We start from the raw sequence: 25577 nt of genomic DNA, 5'->3' as shown, positions 1-25577 counted from the left end.
AACACTTTTATTTGCTTTTCTCTTGACATTAACACCCTTTTCATTAGATAAATGATAAAACTAATATATATTTTTCATTGTAGAAATTGAATGGACTGTTCTTACAAGGGATACATTGTATTATACCCTTTAACCTGTTGGTTTCGTATATGGTCTCCATATTGAGTTTTTATATTATATATGTGTGTGTGTGTGTGTGTGTGTGTGTTTTGAGAAGGTATTGTTCAAAATGAATAGCATGTGATTGTGAAACGTATTGCAACGTGGAACATGTTATAAACATTCTTGCAGGTGGTGGGTAAGAACTTTTTATTCCATGCCACATTTTATTGACCCCGGACATTATAATGTTGTGACCTTTTCTTTCAAAGCCATGCTGGGTCTGAGCAGTTATTTGTATAGGCATTAGCAGCTTTATTACGTGTTTTTTTTTCACCAATAGCCTGTAAGTAAGAGAATTTTACGTCAGACCAGAATTGTAGTGAACTTACTGACCTCAGCAGTGTTTGCATGCAGTGCAGAAGAGTGTCATTAGAGGCGAGTACGCTGCATGCGTCTTGTGCTTTTAGCAAAATGTCAGTGATCGTGGATTTAATCGCTGTCATGGGGAGAGGCCATAGTTAAGTGTGACACCCGGCTGTCAGTCTCTCATTCATGACTTAAAATGTCACATCAAAGGAAAAATTATGAATGGAATTTTGTATGTTTTGTAGCCTGCTGTTTCCCTCAGACTGGAGTGCGTTTCCAGAAAGCGTCGTTGACCACCGTGGTCACCTCGGAGAGTGTGCAAAAGGATAGTCTCTCTATCATTACACTATGGTAGTTCTTCAACATTTTCGGAAACTCACCCCTAGTGTACCCCCCTCTAATAAACTATCAGTTTTTTGGCAGTAAGCTCTATAAGGCTATAGCATTTATGTGGTATACGTGCATCTACAACGCTGTTATAAATTAGTACACAGTATAGAACTTTTCATCCCCTACTTTTTAATGGTCCATGTCTTATTCTCAATAAATACATTTTTTTTCAAAGAGGGCAGGGCCTACATGACTGAGCTGAGCTGGTACTGCTGCTATAGCATTCAAGCTAAGCTCTGGTAAAAAAAAAAGACTTTGATGCCATTTTTAAAATATTCGGTTTATTCATGATTCATTTATTAAGTAACGTTTTTCTTCTGTACATGATGCAGTGCTCTGAGGGACAAAGTTGATTCAACATGGGATTTCACACAGGGACATATGAAACATCTCTGCTGCAAAGAAACAATCCTGTTTACAAAGTGCTCAAGTCTCATCTGAGACATCAAATGAAAGAGGTAAAGAAAAGTTTGTTAAAAAAACAAAACCACGCTCACATACAAGTTCAGTTTGACCCACAAATGTAAACCAACACTCACTCCATTCTCAGTGAAAAAAACTAAATTCATTGTGATTTAAAAGCGCCGTTTAAAGAGACATGGGGTTGGTGGTCAGACATACGAAACTCTCCAGCCCACTGGGGCAACTCCTATCTCTCATGTTCCATTGAAATAATACTGGTATAATCACCACATCACGGTTTAATTAATAGGTTTGTGCAAAATTGTTGTTTGCATAGTAAATCAAAGTTACATGTTTTTGTTGTTGACATGCATGTCTTGTGTAGTGTGATGATCTCACTGATTATTTAGGACTCCTTTACAGTAATATAAGCCCACTATAAGTGAAGGCATCCGTTGGTCCACCGGGGTCTGGACAGCACAGGGAAGAGGAGTAGGTGAGAGGATGAGAGTAGAGATGATACATTGGAGACTGGCTGGACGCCACCTGACCATGACTGACTGTTCTTTTATGTCCACCTGGAAGACGGCTGCCCCCCCCCCCCCCCCCCCCCTGTCTTTCAGCTCCGAACAGCTCCTGACTGGACCACGCAGAATAGTTTATGGAGGGCAGGGAAGGTGCTCTGAGTAGAGTTACATCCAGAACATCTTCACTTCACATTATTCTTTGGCTTTGAGTCGGTACTGGGATAAATGCAGCAACTCCTGTGACAGAATCTGATAGACTGCTCCAGACCCTTTAGCCTTGCCTCTGTTCCTCATACCCACTCTGTTCCTCATACGTCTCTCTCTGTGTACCGTACAGTACATTTGATGTGGGATAATGCGACTATGTACCTATGGGGTAGCGCAATGTAGTATCATGTTACTTTTTAACTGATAGCAAGTTTTCCTTTTGATGAATAGTGGAAAATGTCTGTCACATGCTTAAAATGGATTAAAAAAGAAGTGCAAAAATGTATAAGTCAGAACCTGAAGAGTTCCCCCCCCCACCCCTCCCATATGTACAGTTTGATGTGTGATCTGCATGCCATCTTACTCCACACACTTCACTCAGAATGAAAGGAGGTGATGATGTCTAGTCTGAATAGTAACATCTGTAAGCTAGAAAGTGAGGCTATTTGATGATTCTTCAGTAATTTCCCCCGCATTTAAACTATAGAAAGTTATTTATTTATTCATGTTTTGCTGATTATCTATAGCTTTCTTAGCCATGCAGAATCCTTTAGCGAGGACTCTTCATGCCAAGGCTAGCAAGCGCTCTGTACAGGACATGCTACATGCCTGCAAAGAGAATGGGGTGCGTTTCGGACTGCGGTTGATGGATGAACTATAAGAAACTGGGATGAAGGTTTAGGCCAGGGCAGATCAGATCAGATCAGAGAAGCTGCATTTCTACACAACTAGTATGGGATTTTTAAAAGTGTCCTCTATTGTATATCCTCTATATTTCAAGTAACACTAATGTAAAAAGAGCAGCAGCAGTAGAAGGAGCTGAAGACTACTGATGATCGTCGCCTGCCTCGCTGCTCCTCCTCTAGATGGCGCTGGCTGGCTGCCTTCCCTTTTTTTTCACAGCTCTTGCCATGGCAGGAACATTGGGAGGGGAAAAAAACAGATAGTAGTCAGCGAAGAGGGAATCAGGGATGCAGGAACATTTTGCTTCCAGGAGAAGTGTCTGCTCTTGTCACCATCACCCTTCCTTCTGTATCTATGTCGTCTCTGTGGTGGAGATACAGGGCCATGCTGTGGCCAATCTTATAATGCCACATTATTCTGCACTAATAGTGTTTAAGTAATTACAATGTAAAGCTGCTCTTCATGGATCCTCTTTGTAGGTCCAGCTTTCTATTTCACTTTGGGCCAGAAGGTGATAAGGGGTAGCCTACCCATTGTCTGCTGTAAGGTTGTAATGACTTGGACATGGTTTAATTCAGAAAGATAATTAAGTACTAAATGAGGCTGGGGACCTTGGAGAAAGAGCATTACTTCTGCTAGCATCTGCTGCACTTACCCACCGAAAGAGATAAGGGCAATGTATGCAGTTTATCTCTCAGAGTGGTTTTTGATGAGAGCGAGAAAGAAAAAGAGAGAGAGAGAGGTACGTGCGTCTGCTGCACACACACATACACACACATCGACACACACGCACACACACACACACACACACACACACACACACACACACACACACACACACACACACACACACACACACACACACAGACAGTGGCCACATGAATCATTACCGTCTTAAGGAAGAAAAGCAACAGGTAAAGGTAAATATCTAAAAGCAATAAGACATAAGCAAATATAAATGGCACACAGAAAAAAAAAGTCACCATATCTGTGAAAGCAAAACAAAAAGCATAACCACAAACAAATCCAGCACAGGAGTTATACGTAACCTCCCCGTAATGTGGCTCAATGTGGGGCATCTTACAATCTGTCATGCAGTTGCACCAATAGTGGATGATAGTGAGCTGCCACTATTGTGTGATGGTCATGCAGTGCGATGCACTACTGTCAGTATCAGAGTGTGAGCGCAGGCAGCAGGGGGCGCTGTGAGTCCCTCGATGCCCCCCGAGAGAGAGAGAGAGAGAGAGAGAGAGAGAGAGAGAGAGAGAGAGAGAGCCCCGCGGTCCCAGCTGGGCAGAGGCTCACAAGGGGGTGGCAGGCTGTGGCACAGATGTGGCCAGAGCCAACGACTCTGCGTAAACTCACAACCGCTCCCAATTGTGCGCCCACAATCCCCCAAGGAGTCATGAGGCAGGTTAAGTCAACACATACTGTAAACCGGGCTCAGCTTTTGCACAATGAGCTGACACATTTAAACTCAAGCCCACATCAGTAAATACAAACTTCAAACCGAGGTTTGGGAGTCGTTAAATACATATTACAAGAGGCACATTGTTTGGTCCGTTGCTGTTTACTGGGGTTTTTCTATATACTGCAAAAATATACGTTATGTTTTATAATGCTGCCTTCGAAGATTACGTTGTATAATGCTGCCTTTGAAGATTACGTTTAATGTACTTTGAACAAGTGGTATTGAGTCTTAATTTGCATTGTAAACGCATTACACACCTCGAGGCAGTGCTCCCTTGGTCTCTGATGAATGTTGTCATATTTTTCTCCACTTCTGTGATGACCATGCATGCACACCAAGCTTGAAGCTGTGCCCTTCCCACCAGTTTAAGGTTCTGCTACAGATTTGACACAAGCTGGGGGAACCTACCCCGCAGCCTCCTCCCTTGTTTTGTGCCTCTCCGCATGGTCACTGTGACACAGCTTTTAAGGCCCCCACTTAACATTTTCAGCTGTAAGAGCAGGGCTCTCTGACAGGAAGCTGAATCACAGTGGTGCCTGGCACAATAGTTTACGCACAGCATGAGGCCTGCATCATTTCCTGTGCCTTGATGGCGAGAGCTGTGGTAGTGTTGTTGAGTTGAACACGACTGAGAGCTTTGGTGTTTATTTGTCGATCTGTTTTCTGCAGCAGAAGCTCAAACCCTGGAGTCTACAAGCAGAGGGGAGGATGCCAGCGATGGAGAGGGAGGCATGCCGTGAGTAGCTTACTTAAAGCCCCATCCAGTCCCCCCCAGCACGATGGCTGCCACCAGGATGGCTCCTGCGATGGAGCCTATTATAAGATTGGTGGCGCTAGGACCTGTGTGTGGTTACGGGGGGTGGGGGGTGGGGGGGGGAGACAGACATGAACATGGGCCATACGGTACTCCATACAGTAAGAGACAAGGAAAATACACACGCACAGCATAACAGTGCTTCACAGTTCTACCACTCTGGCATGCTTACCCGGTGAGTCTACATACTCACCGGCGATGTCAATGTAAACACATCAAATGGCCTGGGGTTGGGCCTTCATGTGTTGTAGTCTTGGGCTAACACTTTATTTCATGGCCATTCCGATTCCAATGGCATAGCAACATATCATGACTCACACTTCCAGTAGGTTGTCATTTCATCAAGACCACTAAACATCTAGGACACTCATTCCATGCGGTTCATGAGTCATAAGGACCATGGCAAATGCGCCTAGAAAGTGTTCTCCTGCATTCCTATTTCTTCATGTGTGCTGTGGGTATTCACTGTGGGTGTGTACCTACTGCACTGCTGCATGCATCTGCTGTCATGAATATCAACTAGTCTCTGACAAGAGCAGGGAGGCAGTGGCACACAGGATGATGTGCACACAGGGGAATGGCCCGTTTGGATCCACACCCAATCTACCGGGTGCCAGAATTTGGTTCTTATGCCCCCATAAGGCCCAAAAAGGGGAGGGTTTGACAGCAGAGTCATTATACAAAATACAATAATACAATATTACAGGACACAACGACGACAACAACAACAGTAGGGTAAAATGGATAAATGAAGGGGAGGAGGGGGTCATCAGTCCACCACACCACAGAAACATCCAGTCACATAACGTTTACAGGGTCACCACACAACACACAAAACCAGCGGGACGTGTACAGTTCAGGCAGGGGGTCGTGTCCCCCCCCCACCTCGGACACACTACGCCACCAGCATGAGGGGGAGAGGAGCTGTGAGAGGGAGAAATGGTGCTTACTCTATGCCCCACCCCGTGCCTCCAAATATCACCCCCAGGGCCAGTATGGTCCCTGCTACTGCCCCTATCAGCCTGTTTGTGGCCACACTCACTGCGTAGAGGGAGAAGGAACATGATTACCACCTGCAGAGAACAAAAAAAGCCTCCGTCCTGTCACCTTGGCAACCACGGGATTATCCATGCCCCTCCTACTTCCCCCTACACCCCTTTTTGTCCAGTGCTAGAATAACGGCTCTATGTCCTGGCACTGAAAATAAAACTGATTAGACATTTGAGAAGGAGACGGTGATTATATTTGTCATGAAGTTTGATATGCGTTTGAGGTAATATACCATTCTTCGATGAGTAATGCCGAACCATGCATGAAAGATACTGCACTCGCCCCCTCATCAGAGGACACAGAAAGATCAAAAGGGCATTTGCCCATACAGCAATTCAACAAACATGACTGTCAGTGTTCAATGAAAGACATTAGAAGCATTTTAAGAATGCACCAACATCCGAAAACAGAGCAAACCCAACTAAACATAGCTCAGGCTATTCAGTCATTCACTCCGTTGAGAGTAAGAGTGTTTGAAGCAGTGTGATAGTACTGGTCTTTGGTTCAGAGGACAAGACAGAAACAAACCCTTAGGTCCTGGGTCCTCAGTGGGGGCTGGTATCTTTGGAGGGTCAGGCATGCTACAGTCAGTCCCTGCCCAGGTGGTTTCACAGCTGCATGTGCCTTCATTATTGCAAGCCTGTGCAAAAACAGGAAAGATGGATGAGGGAGAGCAATGAAAAAACTAAATACAGTGAAAGTATTAAAAGGACAGTGTTGAAAATCAGTCCCAAGCAAAACAATAAAACATTGTGTAAAATGGAGTCCAGTAAAATGGCCTTATATGGCACACACAAGAATGTTTGCACATGGAATTGAGGCTGGCACGCAACTTTGCTTGAATATTCTCTGTTATGTCCAGTGACTGTCCCATCTGATTCCTGATTCTACATTAGATAATGTTAGGAAATCTAACACAGATCCATGCAACATGATCTAAACAGCATACGGAGATTGTGTGGCGATCCATGGCCATGTTTTTGAGTGATTTTTGTTCTTTGAAGAGGACAGAACATCAACGATTCTTCTTTGTTCACTGTTACGCAGACAAAAATGTGACATGTCTAAAACGTCGATCTTGGAATGGAGATGGAAAATACTACTCTTTCTTACAGTCTGAAACCCCCAGGGTGTGCCGACCAGCCATCCTGGCAGACGACTGCACATCAGTACACACTGATTCAGTACTCTTGAGACTAAACTTCAAAGTCTCAGGTACAGCACACACAGCTTTGGCTTTTCAACAACATTTCATGTGCTCTCATTGTGTTAATGTCTTTATGATTTGGAAGTGACAGTCAAACATTATCCTTCTTTGGTCATACCTACACAGGTGTGACCACATCAGAGGATGGTGCAAGACCACTGCATAGATCACGACAAATGCAGCCGGGCTCTGTGAGTTCTGAGCTCACCTCATATTATGGGCAGCTTCTGAGGTCGACATCCTACCACCAGCAATACTTTGATCCACCCTTTGATGGTTACTATTCATAGCTAATTTGTGCAGATTTTGTCAGTACTGTGTCAACATACAATAACCATAAAGAAGACCTCAGCAGCGGTCAAGTGGCCACTCACCCCATGGGCAGAGCACACAAGGCCGTTGGGCCCGCTAGGGCAGGCACTCAGGTTGTGGGACTGAATTGGCAGACACTTGCGGTCAAGGCACGTCATGGACGGACCACAGGGCGTGCCGTCATCCACATAGCCTATGTCAGTTTCGTCATCCAGAAGCACGTGGCCCCCACTATAAAGGCAAAAGACAGTCAGCCGAATCAGACAGATTCATTTGTGAAGGCAAAAGACGAGCCGTGAAGAGTGTCTCCGACAGATAGCTGTGTGCAGTGGGCCTCTGACCTGCAGTCGATGATTCGGCCCTGATGGTTGAAGATAGTTGGGGTGATCTCGCCTTTCATCATTCCAATACGTGGGGTGCGACCAGTGTTGGCGCACAGCAGGTAGCCACAAAACACATCACTGTGTGTGTGTGTGTGTGAGAGAGAGAGAGAGAGAGAGAGAGAAAGGTGGGACAAAAGGTCACTGTAAAGTCATTGTAAATGGTAACCATCTGTAAGTGAAGGGAGCATACACACTGATAAAATATGTTCGCTCTCTGTAAAGAAAGCTCTTTTCAATAAAACCGTCTGCTAAGTAAATAAATACACGTGCCTCAGGATTCCCACCCTTTTTCATTGACAAAACCTTTCAATTACTTTTCAAGGACCTTTAATGAAATTTCTATGACCTTTTACAACTTACAAATACAGAAAATTGTGTAACTTACTCCACAGGTTGGGCTTAGTCATGAAATGAAAATTAAATAACAATCTTTCTTAATCTTTTCCATTCCTATTCCACCAGGCTACTTTGGCAATGTCAATTAAATTAGAGACTGATCACGCTACAGAAATTAGCCAAACAAAACATTATCCAAGGGAAGAGTACAAGTACATAATACATTTAATTAGACCTACATACAGCAAAATAACATTTCATGGCTTTTCCAAAACTTTCATTGAATTTACTGAATTTCATGACTTTTCCATGCCTGGAAAATGGAGTTTTAAAATTCAATGACTTCTCCAGGATTTCCATGACCTCGGGGAACCCTGTGGTAAAACCCTCCATATGTGCAAGGTTTCTACTCACTGCTTGCTACAGGGAAGCCACTTCTCTCCATCCTTCCCACAGTTGCCTTTCTCTGTGCCTTCTGTGTTCAGCTTCTCGTAGCAGAACTTCTCTGAGCCCCCGGCCGCTGTGTGACAGGGGGGACAGGGAGAGCGGAGAGGGGGAGGTGAGACAGTTAGCTGGAGCCAGCTAGTCAACGCACACATGCAGAGATCAGGGCTATTGATTACTGTCTGCTCTGCGGTGGTGGAGCCTCCTTTCTCAATGACAAACAACGCGCTTAAGTCTCTTAAGGTAAGCAGGAAAGCGGATCCACTCACTGGAGCCCCACACATATTTGCATTGGCTTTCTCTGGTCTTGCATTCTCCGCCATAGCAGCGTCCCTGTGAAACGCAGAACATTTAGATAAACCACCGCAAAGATATCACAAGCAAGGTCACTGTATTGCACTGGAACATTTACTCCGATGGAAAGACTGCCTACATGTCAAACTGCCATTGGTGTCTTCTTTGTTGTTATAATAAATGTGCAACAATTACCTGGTTGAGATGACAGGAGTAGCCATCTTGTTTATGAAGATTTGGTGGACACTGCAGAGTATACACATGGATTTTTCATTTCACAGACTACTCACAGTCATATGTATTTAGTGTATTTAGGGAGGATGGACTCCAAAGCCTTGAAACTGTGAGAGGGATTCAGCTAACCTGTCCTGAGTCTCCTGAGCATGTCTCTGAAATGTCACAGTCATTCACTGCGTAACGACAGCTGAAGCCTCGGCGGTAGAACTGCAGCAGAGGGGCAGACAGACTGAAATGTTTACACCACCTCCAATCACTTGTACCAGAAGTCCCTGTAGTACCATAAGTCCCTGCCTCCCTCCCCGACCCCAGCAGGCAGTGCTCACCAGACAGGTTTTGTTGCAGCAGGGCCCGTCGCTGCAATGAGCACCATTCGACAGGGAGCATTTCTTACAACACTCCTTATGGCATTCCTATTGGACAGCAAGTGTGGAGAAAGAAAAATGCTTTGGTGGACTAAGACGTAGTGGTCTTTAAAAATCATTTCATCTTTCATCTTTAATTATCTACAGAATGCCACTCTAAGGTCCCTTTGGTATCCCCCCCCCCCTCCCCGCCCCAAAAAAGTAATACAAATTCCTGATTATTTAAATATTAAAGTCTGAAGTCTTTATGCCATTCATCCCTAGGGCACTTCACAGAAGGAAGGCTTCTTCATTTGGGTTCTATTCAAATTTTTTGGACTTCTACTCCATAAAAACACGCACAGTCCCCACAGCATTCTACCCCATAATAACTCATGATTACACACCGCATTCCTCCGTCAGCTCCGATGAGTCACTTACCATTTTGACACCACAGTCACACTCCTCGCCCACCTCCACATAGCCATTCCCACATTCAGTCGGCTCAAAGAGCTGGGGAAGGAATGATTGTATTGTTATGGCGCTATATAAATAAAATTGAATTGAGTTGAATTGGTACAGTTAAAGGGCTGGATTTCCTTTGAGCTTTCAGCAGTGTTGAGATCCAGGCTTTTCCTGTTTTGCACGCACCTTAGTGGGCCTATTGAAGAGACAGGAACCTCCGCCCTTCAGCAGGAACTCCTTATAGTCAGTGATGCTGCACTTGGAGAACTTGCGAGGGTGCTGCACCCTGGCAAAGACAAGTTCAATCACGGCTGTTATGTAAGGTTGTTTTTCAGGCTGTTGTCGAGAGGTTTGCTATCCAAAGGCAAATCATGTATGGAATAGGCCATCTCTCGGCAGTGTTCAGTGTTCAGTGTTGAGGTAATGTTGCACTCATAAACAGACACGCATGACATGTCAGAGCTGCTTTGATGTGCAGATAAGTGTAGTGCCTCTTCAAAGAGGCGGCTGAGTGGTGCAGTCCGTCTTCATCGGTCTGTCAGCGTCTGTCATTACCACTCTCTAACCATGTCATTACAATACATGCGTGTGCTGTAAGTGTTTATGTCATGGCATAAATTGCTGTGTGTATTTGTGTGCTTTTGTATGCTTTTTTTGTGTGTGAACTACATATGATTTGTGTGTGTGTGTGTGTGTGTGTGTGTGTGTGTGTGTGTGCGCGCAGTGTGCGTGCACAAATGCACGTGAATGAAACCAATGTGTTTTATGTATATTGCATGTATGTGCTTGCATGTACTGTTATAGTGTGGATTAAGGAGCCTCACCCGGTGTCCTCCATGATACACCCCGTCCAGGTATCTAGGCAGCCACATTCCTCTGAGCCACAGAAAAACAAAAACATCAATACACCAAAGTACAACATGGACAGGAGCTGATAATACTACTGTGTTTTCATGCAGTTGTTGTTTACAAACATTTTATAATAATTTCGTTTTCCGATTACCAAACCATCTTCCCTGATAGAAAATATATCAATACATATACTAGTTCATTGAGAGTGAACAGGATAATGCAGGGAAATAATGTAAACACACAAACAGGTTGATGTATATATAACTGGTGATGTATATAACTGAATTGTGTATGAATAAGAAGTGAGTGGTGTACTTCGCCTCTCGGGATCCCACTGAATGCCCAGGTTCTGAGCCAGGCTTTGAGCCAGCGACCCGGCCATGGTCCAGGTCGAGCCGTACTGCAGGGAGAAAACAGGAAACAGTCCATCTCTTCACGTGGCAGTTTGTTTGTGTGTTTACTTGCCTAAGCTTGCGTTACTGGACGTGACCGATGGAAAGCTCACCTCATTGACCCCGACTCCACGGGTCAAGGAACACATGCCGCCAAAGTAGGCCACGCTGCTCCTGCGGTAGTGGAATGTCACGTTGCTGCAAAACAAACATATATATCATGAGCGCTTTCAAACCCTCCGTGTTTTTTAGGGTCTAAATTGATAACAAATGTACCCAGAGGGGGAAAAGCAATTAAAGAATATATCCACTGACCAGGTGATTTCATGACAACTTTTATAGACATGCGACCATGCCATTCTTTCAGAATATTTTTGAAACTACAGTGTTTTAGGTTATGTTTTTACTCATGATTTTGTACCTTATATATCATGTCTTCAGCCATAAAAGAATGTGACTTGTGTTTTTTTTCTTTAAGCACCTTTCATTTGTGACAAACTAAAACTTAATTTAGGATTGGATTTTTGAGGAAGAGTGACAACAGCTCAAGAGAGCACTCACGAGAAGAGATGCACGGTGTCAGCATGCCGCTTGATGTGCTGCTGCCGATACTTGGAGAAATCCCTCAGCATGTCCAGTGGAATCACACTGATGGGGATCTGGTCCTTGGCCATCCAGATCTCAATGGCGACAAGAACCACACGAGTGTGAAGCTGATCTTTGAAGATCTTTCATGGCAGCAGGTCGGGTATGACACAGACATGAGGAGAGAGAGAGAGTGAGAGAGAGAGAGAGAGAGAGAGAGAGAGAGAACAGGGACAGGAGAAGACCACTGGGTGTAATTTGGTACAGGACTAGGCCTGTCTACTGAGGCTGAACAAAACAACACAAAGGGCACAGCAGAACGGGAGCCGGGGAAGACAAGAGTTTGTTATTACATTTCACTTCAGAGACTTTCACAGACATGCTTCAGTTTTAATAGAAAACCTACCAATTTATGTCTCTCGGCTGTCTGCTTCATTGACTCTATTTACACTACAGAGACTAAGTAATCATATTATAACATAATATAAAATCCAAAAGATATTTAATATAATAAGGACACTTGTGGCTAATGTGGCTTTTAGAAATGTTTTCATTATTATGACCTGTTCAAACCCTTCCATCAAACGAGCATGGACCTGCCAACCACTTTAATGGAGATTTAAGTTCTTTAAGTTCTTCAGGCTAATCTATCTCAAAAGAAGCCCACATGCTGAAAACTAAGCCCTTTGTTATTTGGTAAGAAAGTCATTGCCAACACATTACAATCTCCTCTTGAAAGACCACACACTACTCACAGCATCCACAAGATTGACCACGGACTTGGCAAAGTTCGTCGTGTGCTGTAAGCTCTTGTGCCGTTTAAACTGGAAACACACAACACCCATATCACAATAATGCACAGGAATGTTCACACAAAAACATACCATTCACCTTTCGCAACTAGAGCGTATCTCACAAACATGCAGTAACAGTGTGTGTTTTGTGTCTTATCAAATTGTGGTGAAAATAATACTATGCATATCTATCATGGTTGTGAGGCCTCTGCTGGGCTGATGTTGATCTAGTTCATATAGCACTGAATGATGGCTGCAACCAGAGCCACCTGCCAAGGCATGCCTGCTGAGCAGCTGGGACCAGGCCGGATGATTCTCAGTCAGGCAGTTAACCTATGGATTCATCTACTGTATGTCAGCTCCTGTTACGTCTCCTGTTACTTCTTGTCTTCTCATGGTGCGTCTGCCAATGCATGGAATCTGTTACGTGCGCTATGCAGTGGCTCACCATGTTGTGGTCACTGACGATCATGACCTCCATGTACTTCATTTCCTCAAAGACGTTACGTGGCATCTAAAAGAGGCGAGACACACCGAAGAAATAGTCAGAAGAAGTCAAAGAAATTGCATCATTTTCATTATGGGTGCCATTTTTAATAAACGGTGGTTACTCTTTATCTGTGTGGAATGGAGAACTACCAGATAAAGGCTTATGGAGTAATACCAGTGAGGCGTGTTCTATTTATGGTAGATTATGGCACTTTTCAACAACAAGTGTCCAAGCTAATTTGGGGGGGCGGTTTAAGGGCCAAGAGCAGAGGAGGTTTAATGCCTTACAGCTCGCTTTTTCCTGCGCTTCAGCCAAGACATGTCGTCCAGCTCCAAGAGCAACTCCTCCTCTCCTGCTGTGGAGACATACAGCAACAGGCTGCCACGTTACTATGGGAGGAACTGCATTACATTTACACCGTTTCCTCACTATTATTTTTCCATAGTCATACAGTCATCATAAACACTTATTTTGCCAGGAAAATATGCATTTGTGGTCTTTTCAGGTATCAACAAACCCTACAGTTCAGAGAGGAGGCTGAAGCTAACATTCCTATCCTTATCTTGCTGGCGAAAGATGCAGTACAAACATGTGGCTTTGTGCAGCAGATCAGTGGGTGGCCATGCTGATTTCAGGGAAATATTAGCAGGTGTGCGCTAAACCAACTCCAGCCCACTCACCTGCATCCTCCAGGTCCTGGCTGCTCATGAGGGAGGCAATCCTGCGGAGAGTGTGGGGCCGCCCAGCACCATTCTGGGGGGGTCAGAGAACAGACAAGAGGGGCTGAGAGCCATGAGGCTTGGCTGGACCGACAGAGGCCCAAAGATCTGAATGGAAACAGCTTTACAGAATACTAATCACCGGCTTGTTTCCTGGCCCAGTGTAAATTACTTGTCTTTGCAAAAAAACATTATGCATTCTAAAATTCCTCTTCATACTTAGAGTAGTGCCAGTATATTTATTATGTTGTGCATGTCTCTGCTAGTATCAGATGTATTTAAAAAATAGGGCTTTACCAGAACAAAAAGAGAACATGATTAACTTAACGTGGACATGAATAGTGTTTGTAGAAGGGTATTTCTGTTTTCAGCAGTGTAGAAGTGACAGAACAGTGAGAAGAAGGGACTCCATTGACAACCTTGGCCACTTACAAGTGAGTGAGTCTGTTTCAGAGGCTCAATTAGATACGCATAGACTCCATCATCAAACATTCCACTGAGCGCCACACAGAAAGAGAGAAAAACAGAGAGGGAGAGGAGAAAATTGAAGAAACATCGATGATAAGTCAATATGAGCCTGAAAGCATTTGTAAGTGGACGCGCTCAGCTTGCAAATCTGCTCGCCCCCCCAAATCCCTGACTTACTGTAGCCCGTTGCAGGTTGACAGGGCGACACGTGAGTCATTGATTCCTCGAATCTGACCGTGGTAGTAACAGTGCTCTCCGCCCTGATGAAAAAGCATGCCATTACATCGCTACAGAGTTACGACAGACAAACATTCCATAGTTAGGTGCGTTACTCTGGTTTTATGAAGGCAAAACCACTGAGAGAACAACCAGTGGAAACATCAGAGAATAATTACAGTTTTATTACAGTGATCAGTATTGTTTTTGTAATGAAAACAAACACAGTCCTCTCCACCATTATTAGCACCCTTGGTAAAGATGAGTAAAAAGGGTTAGAATAAATTCTCCTTCTGGTCTTAGTCTCACACTGAAAAACTGAACATTCTTCTTCAGCGAGGGAAAGATTAGAGAACACACAAAACAAATAAGGTAAAAGGCTACTGACCTACATAAGTCAGGTAATGGCAATAAAGAAAATAGCTACTCTGCTGAAAATGCCCATGTCTACTGTTAAGGCAGTAATTAAAAAGTTCAAATCAACCGAAACTGTTACAAACTTGCTTGGAGGAGTTCCTAAGATTATTTTGCCCCCAAGCACAGGGAGGAGGATGGTAAGAGAGGCCCCCAAGGTCCTCCCCCCCCCCCCCCCAAGGATCACTGTTAGAAAATGACAGACAAACTGTAGCATCTTGGAGTCACAAAGTCTCCAAAACTACCATCAGATGTCACCTTCATGTCAACACATTATTTGAAAGGCACGGAAAGTTTGCTGATGTTTGCTAAACGCTACTGGGACTTTGACTGGAACCGAGCTTATTGGCAACAAACACTCAAGGTGGGTTTGGTGTTGACTATACTGAGAAGAGCCTGGTCCCCACTGGTAAAAAAATGGTGAAGGATCTGTGATGTTGTGGGGCTGTTTTTCTTCAAAATGTCCTGGGAGCCTGGTTAGGGTACATGGCATCATGGACTCCATGAAATACCAGGACATTTTGAATCAAAATCTGGCTGCCTCTGCCAAGAAAATAAAACTGGGTCGTCATTGGATCTTCCAGCTGAACAATGATCCAAAACATATGTCCAGATCAACACAACACATTTACTGAACACAAAATAAAGCTTCTGCCATGGTCATCCCAGTCCCCTGACCTAAACCCCATAGATAAGCTGTGGGGTAAGCTAAAGAGGAGAGTGAACAAGAGCGGACCTAGGACTCTGGACGAGAGAGATTCTGTAGAGGAATGGTCTCAAATTCCCTGCTCTGTATTCTCCAGCCTTATGACATGTTATAGGAGAAGACCCAGTGCTGTTTTATTGGCAAAGAAGGGTTGGACAAATAATGCAGGGGTGCCAATAATCGTGGCACATGTTGGTTAAAGTAACATGGAGTTTCTGGAGCCGCCAGGTAGGGGGCTACTTTCTGCTGGACTATTCAGTAACTTATTTGCTGTCTTGCTTTGTCTTGTGTTGCACTTGCTTGATATCTTGAGGAAAGTTGTTGGCAAGCTAGCCAACATAGCTAACACAATAACATTACAAAGAAGCCGACGCGAGAGCACTTATTACTAGCATCAATGTCCAAGCGTGTTATAACAAGTTTGCTAACATCGCTAACGAGATGACTTGCTAGCGGCTAAACTTAGCGAAACCGGTTGAAACTTGCTTACTTTGTTTATGACAAACTAGCTAGTCAACAACTTTCCTAACACAGTCAACCATCAAGCAAGTGCAACACAAGACAAAGCAAGACAGCAAATAAGTTACTGAACAGCCCAGCAGAAAGTAGCCCCCTACCTGGCGGCTCCAGAAACTCCATAGTGTTACTTTGGGTTAAAAATAATTATATCTTAATGAGATGTTTTTTCTCAGAATAAATGTTTTTCAATTAAAGGTTGGATTTGTATCATTTTATTAGTGTGAGACTAAGCTAATTCACCAAAAGGTGCACTTTTTATAACTCTTTCTTTTTTCATCTTTTTTCAGCAGTGGTGCCAATAACCGCACATCCCAAATAAATCAGTCACATAGCACTGCATGGATGACAAAGAGACAGCCTGTGGTGACAGTAGATGTTCCCCTCCCTTTTATTTTCTCTTTTATTACATTACTGAGTCAATCTCTTTACGCATCTGCATCCAATGCAGGGAAATGTCTCGGCGCTTACGGAAACAGGTTCAAAGCTGTCTTGTCACCCATTGCTTCCCTTCCCACTGGCCTCTGAGCAAACATATGTTCAGTGTGTGACTGCCAGAGTAACCAGGGCACATCTGTGTTTGCTTGAGACAACACATGCAGCCTCCAAAGCTGCTTCTGCCAAGATTTCAATGTCAGAGGGACACAATAGATCCATTGGATTTGCCCTCAGGGTGCTTGAGTGTCAAAGGGCGGCGATGGCAGGCGTTTGTGCTTTTTGCCTTGGGCGTATGACATCAGCAGGGAGAAGAAGATTCACAAACGTAGGTCTTACACAAATATTTTTGATGCAGATCATTTGAATTCAATGCACGTATGATCCAAAATGCAAATATATGCACATAATGCACCTCATAATGTAGATTTAGAAAGTGTAGATTTTCATGTATTTAAATAAAACAAAATGCTTTATACATCTGAAATTAATTTATGAACACCCATGAAATACATTTGTGAATCTTCTTATGCGCGAAGGATGGGACGATTTTAATTCTATACTTGGCTATGCATCTTGCAGATTCAACATCATAGATCCTTCACATCCATCAGTGACTCAGCGGGTAAGGTGAGGAGAGGACACACATCCACACACACACACATGCATGCACACTCTCTCTCTCTCTCTCTCTCCCACTCTCGCTGTCTCTAACGCACACTCCCCTTCCTCTGTCTAGCATTCCCACGCTGCATTGCTACTGCAGAGTGAGGCTGGCCTGCTGGTCACGTGGCCTGGGCTCGGGGAGAGAGCTGCAGGCAGCCAGGCGATCAGAGTCGATGCTGAGTCAGCACCTCTGTTCCTGAGCAAGCCTGAATCAGCAGCAGCAGCAGCACACACCTCTCCTGCAACCCCCCCCCTCTTTCTCTCTCTCTTTTTCTAACACATTCTCTTCTCTCACACACACTTTCTCTCTCTGCCTTCATATATATACTTTCCTCTATCCTCTCTCTCTCTCTCTTTCTCCTTTTTTTCACACCTCCTTCTATCTCCTCCCAGCTGTTGTGAGTACACTAAGAAAGCATGGGACTGTGTAATCAGCACTTGAGCTGAAAATAGACTCAGGTAAGCACACGTGCGCCACCGTGGCCACGTTCAAGTCTTTTCAGTGCTCTGGGTGAAAACAACAACAAAGGGGCTGCTCGAAGGATGCTTAACCTTTAAGACGCCCGCGCCCTCAGACATTGTCATTAAGGAGAGAGAGAGGGGAGGGACGCTTCGAGGGTCCTCGGCTGTCGTGACATCAGGACGGACAGCTCATGATGCTGACGGTGCACAAACTACATGGCACAGACTCCGTGGCTCACTGTTGACTCAGAGAGAGACAGTGAGATAGCCTGCATGTTCAACTTGGGGCTTGCTGAAATGGTGAAGAATGTGGCTTTGGACACTTCCCTATTTTAAATCCAATTCCTCTTACTCACTCCGTCTTAAAAGCGCCTTCTACATTCCTACCTCTTGATGACTAAGTGCAGTACCGGGAAACATAATGCTGAGCGAACGAAAATCTATTTTATATTTTATATCTAATCTATTTTGAACCTCAGATTCACAGCTCTACTGACCTCCACTGTGATTTAGTAAATCCTCCTGAACTCAGAGCCAGGGCAATCCAACCAAAATGACCACTCTGGAGAGCAAGGAATATGTGAGTGTGCATACTTTGGAATTACCTTGGAATGGGTGGATTTGCCCTCTTCAACGTGGATCTCCACATAATCTGAGGACAATAGGTCACTGCAGAGATAAACATGGGAAAATATTTAATGTGGTAACACATCCAAAGGCCATAACAGCTGCCATATGCATCAGATAAATAAGGGAGTAAAACACTGGTAGGTTAATCAGATAATGTTTCAAATACTCAGTGATGACAGGACATTGCAGCATCAGCTAACAGAGAAAAGAACAAGACAAATACTATAATGTAACCACAGGAGTGTGCCCTCTCTGTGCTTTCCCAAATTGATTTGCAGGAATGAGTTAGATGTTGTGGTGATTCCTTGCACTTCTGTTACAGGATCACAAAAGGTTCTCTTTAGTCTCTCACTTCATTGTCACAAAGCCCTTTCCAGTCTTCTTACTCACTCTGCCAGTTTCAATAGACGGCTAGGATTAATCATAATAGCTTACTATTCCATTGTTGGACGTAAAAAGTCTAACAGGCCTGTGACCCCTAAGGGTTAAGCTAGAAAATGACCACATCTGTCTATTTAAGCACACAACATTTTGAATGATCCAGGCCTGTCTAAACAAGACATCAGGGTGATGCTGTTTTCTCACATATATCTCTTCTGACAGCGTAGATCTAAAGAGACAACATCAGTCCACTGGGAGGTATGATCTCTCTCAGAACCCTGATGGAGAAAGACAACTGCATCTGTCCAACCTTTTAAAACTGTTGGGCAGAGAGGTACAACACATTTAGCGAGGGAGCAATGATTGAAACTATTCCCACTATGGGGGAATGCCTTTCCCATGAGCACATAACTAAAGTTATGACACTGCTGTCCATTTTTTGGCTCCTTTCAGTGCATTCTTGAGGGAAATATAACCCACTACTCGCCTTCTCAAGGTTACCACAGTGAGATTTCCGTCATTTTGACAGAGACTGCTGACCAAGCTCTCAGCTAACAGTCTGACTCAGACTGTTTCAAATAAATGGAACAATGTATCACAGCGTATCCAGTGATAACCTTAAAGAATGGCTGAGCGGGAGGCTCTGCAGCATCCATTTCACCTTGAGCCGCATCGTCCTCCAGGCTGTCTGCAGCTCTCACCAGTCTGACTCAGCGAGACTCGCTGCCTCACACACACACACACACACTCACTCACTCAGCCCACTGCCTTGCAACACACACCGGCACCGAGCCATCTCTCTCTCTCTCTCTCTCTCTCTCTCTCTCTCTCTCTCTCTCTCTGTCGTGCCAGAATGGAGTATTTCAGCATAACCTTTGCCGGGTGAGGGAAAGGCACCTGTGCCGGAAAGCCCTGCGTGATGCGCTGGAGAGGGAGAGTGGGGCTTTTGGAGGGGGCTTTTGTTGTCGGCAGATTAAAGGGAGACCGACTGTGATGCTGAATGCAGCTGAGCGTACGGAGCAGCAGCAGTGCAGTGTGAGAGACGGAGAGAGTGAGGGGCTATTTTTAGAGCCAGAGATGAAGCAGGGAGGGGACAGAGTATCACGGCACTCTCTGAAAGAGTGTGTGTGTGTGTGTGTGTGTGTGTGTGTGTGTGTGTGTGTGTGTGTGTGTGTATGTGTGTGTATGTGTGTGTGAAAGAGAGAGTGATTGAGCGAGAGAGGGTAAAGATGGGGGAATTGCTGCATTGTAGTTAGAATTGTTAGAACAGAGCACTAGGCGTGCAGGTCTTTATGAACTTCCCTGTGTGGACAGGCCTGTCTGCAGGGGGGTTGGGAGTGAGAGAATAAATGGCAATGCAGAGTGACACAGGGCAGGGCAGAGATGAAGTGGAATCCTGTCCTCAGGAGTGGACCTAGAGGACACCAGATGCCCAAATGCAGCAGAGATGCTGCAACAAAGGCGAATAAAAGGCACAGCTGCCAAAAATCTCCCCATTAAATCACGCTTCTGCTGCTTTTCCAACACTCTAAAACATCCCAATAACTGCTGTGACCCCTAATTACATCATGTTTTACAGGGAAAGAGAAATTTATATGATGGAAAAAACACACCAAACTTAAAACCAGACACAATCAACAGACCCCCGGGGCAACCATTAAATAATGAAGCCGTAATAGTCGCTCGGCAATAACAATGAATGCAATGAAACCGAATGAGTTTACATTGTAGTTTTAAGAGGAGCTCATGCAATATTCAGAGTTAGAGTGCAGAGCTGGACTGGAAAGTCTCTTTACAGGTGCTGTTAGAGCAGCAGTGAGCAGTGTGCTTTAAATTGTGCCCACAGTCAGGACACAGACCTATCTATATTTAGATCTGCACTGTCGCAGCTTCCATGCCGTTCACAAGCAAGCCTAAATGTACTGGGGAGTGCATCAGCAGCACAGAAACAACTACACACACTCACATATATACAGCCTTCCAAACAGGTCCTGTCACCTACCACCTCAACCAGACATCAGAGGAGCGCTAAGAACCTAGCAAGTTTTTGTTAAATATTTGTTAGATTACTAAAACAAGAGGAGGTTCACAGAGGAGAGAAGTTTCAGAGCAGTAAGTTGCACAGTCATATTAGCGAAGAAGTGATGCTCTTGAGGACTGAGCAGTGAGCTAGGTCACTGCTAAAGCATGCATTTATCTCAGGCTGGCAGCGTGCCTGAAATCCACATCTCTCAACCACTCCTCCAGTTTCATATCTGCAGAGGCACTGACTCAGATGGCCATGTGGAAATGGAGTGCGTTCCTCTTGGTGTAACCATGTTTACAGACTTGTGGGCTTTCTGTTAACGTCATAAAATAGCCAGCCGACATATTTCCACAAAATAGTCAGCCGACATATTTCCACCAAATAGCCAGCCGACATATTTCCATGGCCTTTAGGGACTGCGGAACATCAATTTCCCTTTTATTTGAAACCATGAATATGTCATCGTGCTAACGGCAGCAAACAGTCTGACTGCAGAGCATTTTGGCAGTTTTGTCTAGAGGAAGCAAAGCACCACAATACTCTTCAGCGCTCACCACCCCCTTTCACATCAGTGGGGGAGCTAGTACACTGTGCCTACAACACACTGTGCCTTTTTCAGCATTTGAAACACACGGATGGTGGAAGCACATCTGTAGACCTAGAAGGCTGTGGAAGACTACTGAATTGAACTGAATTAGCACTTAAAAAACAACATGGTACAACAAATAAGTTTAGCTCTTCGAAAGCATAACTTAAACTAATAAAAAAAGGCCTCAACAGTAATTCAGTTGAATGAATGACTCCATGTGAATCCTGCATCCAAAATAATCTAAAACTGTACCAGTGCTCCAGTTCATTGTATAACATGCTGCTTTAATGGTGAAATCTGCATGACAACCACCCTCTCCTCAATGCACCAACTCTTCACCTAGCTTCATATTAGCAAAAGGAAAGAGATCAGGAGACCACCTAGTTGCATGAGAGTCATAAAATCATATCAGTGGCAGCACCACTGTGATGCTGACCACACGTCAAGCCTCTTCTAACACACAAAAGCACTTACTTGTTTAAAGATAAGTCCAGGACAAATTTGGAACCGAAGGCCTCTAACTGAAAACTGGCTTGAGCAAGGTGGACCACCTACATGGGCAAAAAGGAGCACAACATTGGCATTGAACATTTCAACAATAAAAGCAAACTACCAACAAATCGACTGACAGATTCTGAGATTCTGCTTGTTATTTCTGCTTCATGGGAGGGCCAAGGCAAGGGCATCACCCAGAGATCTGGCTCTAATATTTGGACTCACATAACACATATTCTACATATAACATCCAACCAATTACACTCCTCACTCTATCCGTCCTGGACGTTAATGCCTATGTTACACAGCCTTACCGGACTCTCGCTAACTTGATTCCTGGCGTGAGTGTCCAGGTCATGGTAAGTGCTTTCTGAGTCCGCATTCAGGTAGTAGATTAGGCGGGAGGGGTAGGTGATCACATGCTTGGCTGCGGCGTGTGTTGTGTTCTCTCTGACTCCTGCTGCTGCTGCAGCTGCCTCCTGCTCCAGCAACAATGACACTGCGTCCCTGGCAACCTCATTCTCAACTCCTGAGAAATTAGCAGGAGAGATAGCCCACTGTGAGAGTAGGACATGTCTTTGCTCAAACCTGAGGGTGTGTTATACTACTGAGGGGTGGCACACTAAACATGATTTGAACTAGGACATTTTGTGACATGACAAAACAGTGCTGATTATCACAGGATATGTGTCAGATGATAGAGTTACAGAAGCACAAAATAAAAGAATCATTACTTCTGAAATAGATCAAATCACTGTGACCATGGAAAAATCGATACCTGAATGACACTGAAAATGGTTGTGGGTGAATTATCTGGTATATGGTCGTTTTTACTGCAATTAACATGTTCTAACCTTGCAGAGTAGGCAGCTATGTCAATGCTTAGGCGTCTTTACAGTTCCAAGACGCACATAGACCTTACTGTTAATTCTGAACAAAAGATGCCGGTGAGAAGATACAGGTTCGGCCATCACTTCTGGCACTTCATAGGCTGTTAAACTGTCCGTAGCATTCATTTTTTATCGGGGTGCTTGAGCTACATCCTTTCAAACCGCAACAACGACACGCGACAGACAAGCTATAAGATAGCACCACTCTTCCAGCCTGCATTCTCTGTCTAAGACAGTTAGCAAAAGTATAAACAGATGTATTAAGTAACAATCAGTACGTACCAAGTGACGCTGATGCTATGGATGGATGAAGCCAGGAAACAAGGATGCTCACAAGCAAATTTGAGAGAAATATCAAATGCATGATTCATAGTTGATGTTTAAAATAGCGTTATGTTAACCCGTCAAAGCAATAAATCGCTTGCGGCCCATTATTATGTTTAGGGGAAATTCTTCATATCCTTAGGGGCAGGGATGAGTCCTGCAGCACTGGTCGGCAGGCGGGGGCAAATAGAAGGCGGTGGCTCTCCACGCGAAATCACCGTGCTGGCTCCTCCTGATGTTGCATGCGCGCAAGTGCTGAGTGTCTCCCTCACAATGCAGCCGCCCTGAGAGCACTACAAAAAAAGAAAAGAAAAATGTGTGTTAGTGTCACATGTTCAGAAGACGCCAAAATGGACTGGATATTGGCTTTAATTGGTTTCAGTCCTTTTTTCCCCTTTCTTTTCAATATGGATGAAAAAATGTAAACTGTTACACAACAAAAGAACCTTGCAAAATAACTGGAGCAATTTTTGCAGCAGAGACATCAGATAATAGAAAGTATACCTGTAAAAGATCATCCTATGACATACATCTCAGAAATCCTCATTGTGTTATGAATATGAAATATGAAAAGGAAGATGCTCAATTATATATTATATGACTTTATCTTGATTTGGCTGTACTGGAAAGCACATTACAATGGCACCAGAAGTCTACAATTGCCAGAAGTATTGGACCTACCTATTAATGTGCCTAAAACCATCATTATCACTATCCACCATCACTATCATGTCATATTGGTACAGTAACCATGGGGCTTCCCTTACTCAGAAGTCCAGTATAGCCCTCCACAATCCACCATGCTCTCCCTGCAACTCAAGAATAAAATGATCAATAGAACATATGTAGAGGTCTATTGTACATAGAGTGCAACCTTGAGATATTCATAGGTCAAGAGTCTGTGGATAAAGAATACATCCCTGATTCCAACCTCATTAAACAGATTTAACCTAGAAAATGTAACTCTATCAATCCTCTTTGACCCTACCGGCACAGAAGGCAGCTGTTTTTTTTTCATTGGCCTGCTTGTTTTTCTTTTTCCTGGTTCTGCCCATGTAAGTGCTTTTTTAAGGGTACATGGTTTTGTCTAAAATCTGTTCAGATGTTGCAATCTGTTTTTTCATGCAGCTCTTGGTTAGGGGTGTATTATCCAAGGCAAAAGCAGAATCCGTTTAGTGAGTCAACTTCCCTCTTACGTGGTGGCAAATAGCCTTTACAGTTACTTTAACACATCATTATGAACTGAGTTTGGGCTCACACCAGGGCCTAATAAAACCTTGGACTGCGATATCATTCTATGAAATGGAGTGCACATGTTTTGTGAGTTGAAGAGTCTATGTGGCAAATGATGGGGTACATAGTGAAACATGACTGAAATACAAAGCATTGAAAAGCAGTAGTTAGTCCATATTACCACATGCATGCTGTAGAACATTTCCCAGTCACACTGGATCATGTGCAGCTCAGAGAAATTATAGAATTGAATTATGAAACAACATCTATCCAAAATGCATATGAAGACTCCAACCCCATCATACCAACTTGTGTTTTGAAGGATTTAAGCAGGAAATAGCAGGAAACTGCAGAGGTCAGAGGTCATTCATCAAACTCACCAGGGCTTTGCCTCTCCCTTTCCCTCTTGGACTTTCCCTCTGTCTCACTCCCTGTGTGTGCACTGTGCACATACATATCACTGAAACACACTCCCTGTGTGTGTGCACATACATATCACTGAAACACACTCCCTGTGTGTGTGCACATACATATCACTGAAACACACTCGCTGACACACATTGAAGCTAGAAAATGGGCTTACTCAAGGGGATGGTTTTGAAATTGATTCCTTATCAATTTAATATACAATGGTGACAAGAATCTCCAAAGTATAAGTGTGGAGTGCTCAAACCTCTTTGGTCAAATCACAGCACCCTTCATCATGGCCCAAGAGGAAGCTGCTTTGTAAACACATGCCCAGACCTCATTTAACCAACATCTTAACATCCTCCAAAAGTTCTCAAACACATCGTGTGCAGGGTACATTCTGCTCCACAGGAGGGGAGCGCACAGGGGAGATGAGTGCATGTTAATACGGCTTGAGGAATTCACTGGACTTAGTTCATCGTGACACTGGAACATATTACAATTCACTGTTGCGAAATTCATAATTGGCAGCAGACTATTATTTTAGGGAGTGCAGTGACAAAACTCATGACATTACAGCTCAGTGGTGAGGCTCAGCTGGCTTTGATCATGCCCACTGGTCCCTACAACCCCACCCAGAACACAGAGCAGATCGGTTCCAGCAGATAGCCAATGGACAGGGACCAACTCCTCATACCTCCAGTCGTCTGTGCTTGTGAATACTCCTTGCTTATCTGATAAAAAAGGGTAGTATGTCTCGACTGTCTGAATACTGGGTCAAGGCAATTCCTGGTGTTTATCTGAAGAAATATGTGTTTTTCCCATTTCCCCCAGATTTATTTTCCAGTTTA

The 25577-nt window shown here is 44.1% G+C and overlaps 1 protein-coding gene across 2 annotated transcripts; it reads right to left on the bottom strand.

Annotated features, from left to right (window-relative positions):
• Positions 1 to 1991: 1991 nt before the first annotated feature.
• On the bottom strand, positions 1992 to 23392 carry LOC105907924 (disintegrin and metalloproteinase domain-containing protein 23). 2 transcript variants are annotated; one of them, XM_031559054.2, is made up of 26 exons: positions 23044 to 23392; positions 22186 to 22400; positions 21851 to 21927; positions 18356 to 18419; positions 14513 to 14595; positions 14300 to 14363; positions 13829 to 13901; positions 13436 to 13503; positions 13107 to 13172; positions 12620 to 12688; positions 11841 to 12007; positions 11393 to 11477; positions 11203 to 11287; positions 10860 to 10911; positions 10222 to 10321; positions 10012 to 10083; positions 9553 to 9639; positions 9353 to 9433; positions 9185 to 9235; positions 8965 to 9028; positions 8666 to 8771; positions 7874 to 7993; positions 7595 to 7763; positions 6542 to 6653; positions 4899 to 4989; positions 1992 to 2899 (listed from the first exon to the last, which is right to left on the bottom strand). In XM_031559054.2, exons 1-26 carry the CDS (start codon positions 23123 to 23125, stop codon positions 2857 to 2859), a joined length of 2346 nt encoding a protein of 781 aa, XP_031414914.1. In that variant the 5' UTR covers positions 23126 to 23392; the 3' UTR covers positions 1992 to 2856. The 2 variants fall into 2 exon arrangements, with proteins under 2 accessions (XP_031414914.1, XP_031414921.1); XM_031559061.2 differs by lacking the exon at positions 4899 to 4989.
• Positions 23393 to 25577: the final 2185 nt, after the last annotated feature.

This window comes from Clupea harengus, chromosome 2, assembly GCF_900700415.2.
Source record: "Clupea harengus chromosome 2, Ch_v2.0.2, whole genome shotgun sequence".
Taxonomy (NCBI): Eukaryota; Metazoa; Chordata; class Actinopteri; order Clupeiformes; family Clupeidae; genus Clupea; species Clupea harengus.
This window is presented reverse-complemented; position numbering and strand designations above follow the sequence as displayed.

Bases quoted from the DNA above. Each gene is read 5' to 3' on its own strand.
- LOC105907924 (XM_031559054.2), bottom strand. From the start codon at position 23,125: ATGCATTTGATATTTCTCTCAAATTTGCTTGTGAGCATCCTTGTTTCC. The intron at 13,504-13,828 runs GTGAGTGGGCTG...ATGTCTCCACAG, and splicing joins CCAGGACCTGGAGGATGCAG to CAGGAGAGGAGGAGTTGCTC. The intron at 9,236-9,352 runs GTTAGCTGAATC...TATACTCTGCAG, and splicing joins GCTCAGGAGACTCAGGACAG to TGTCCACCAAATCTTCATAA.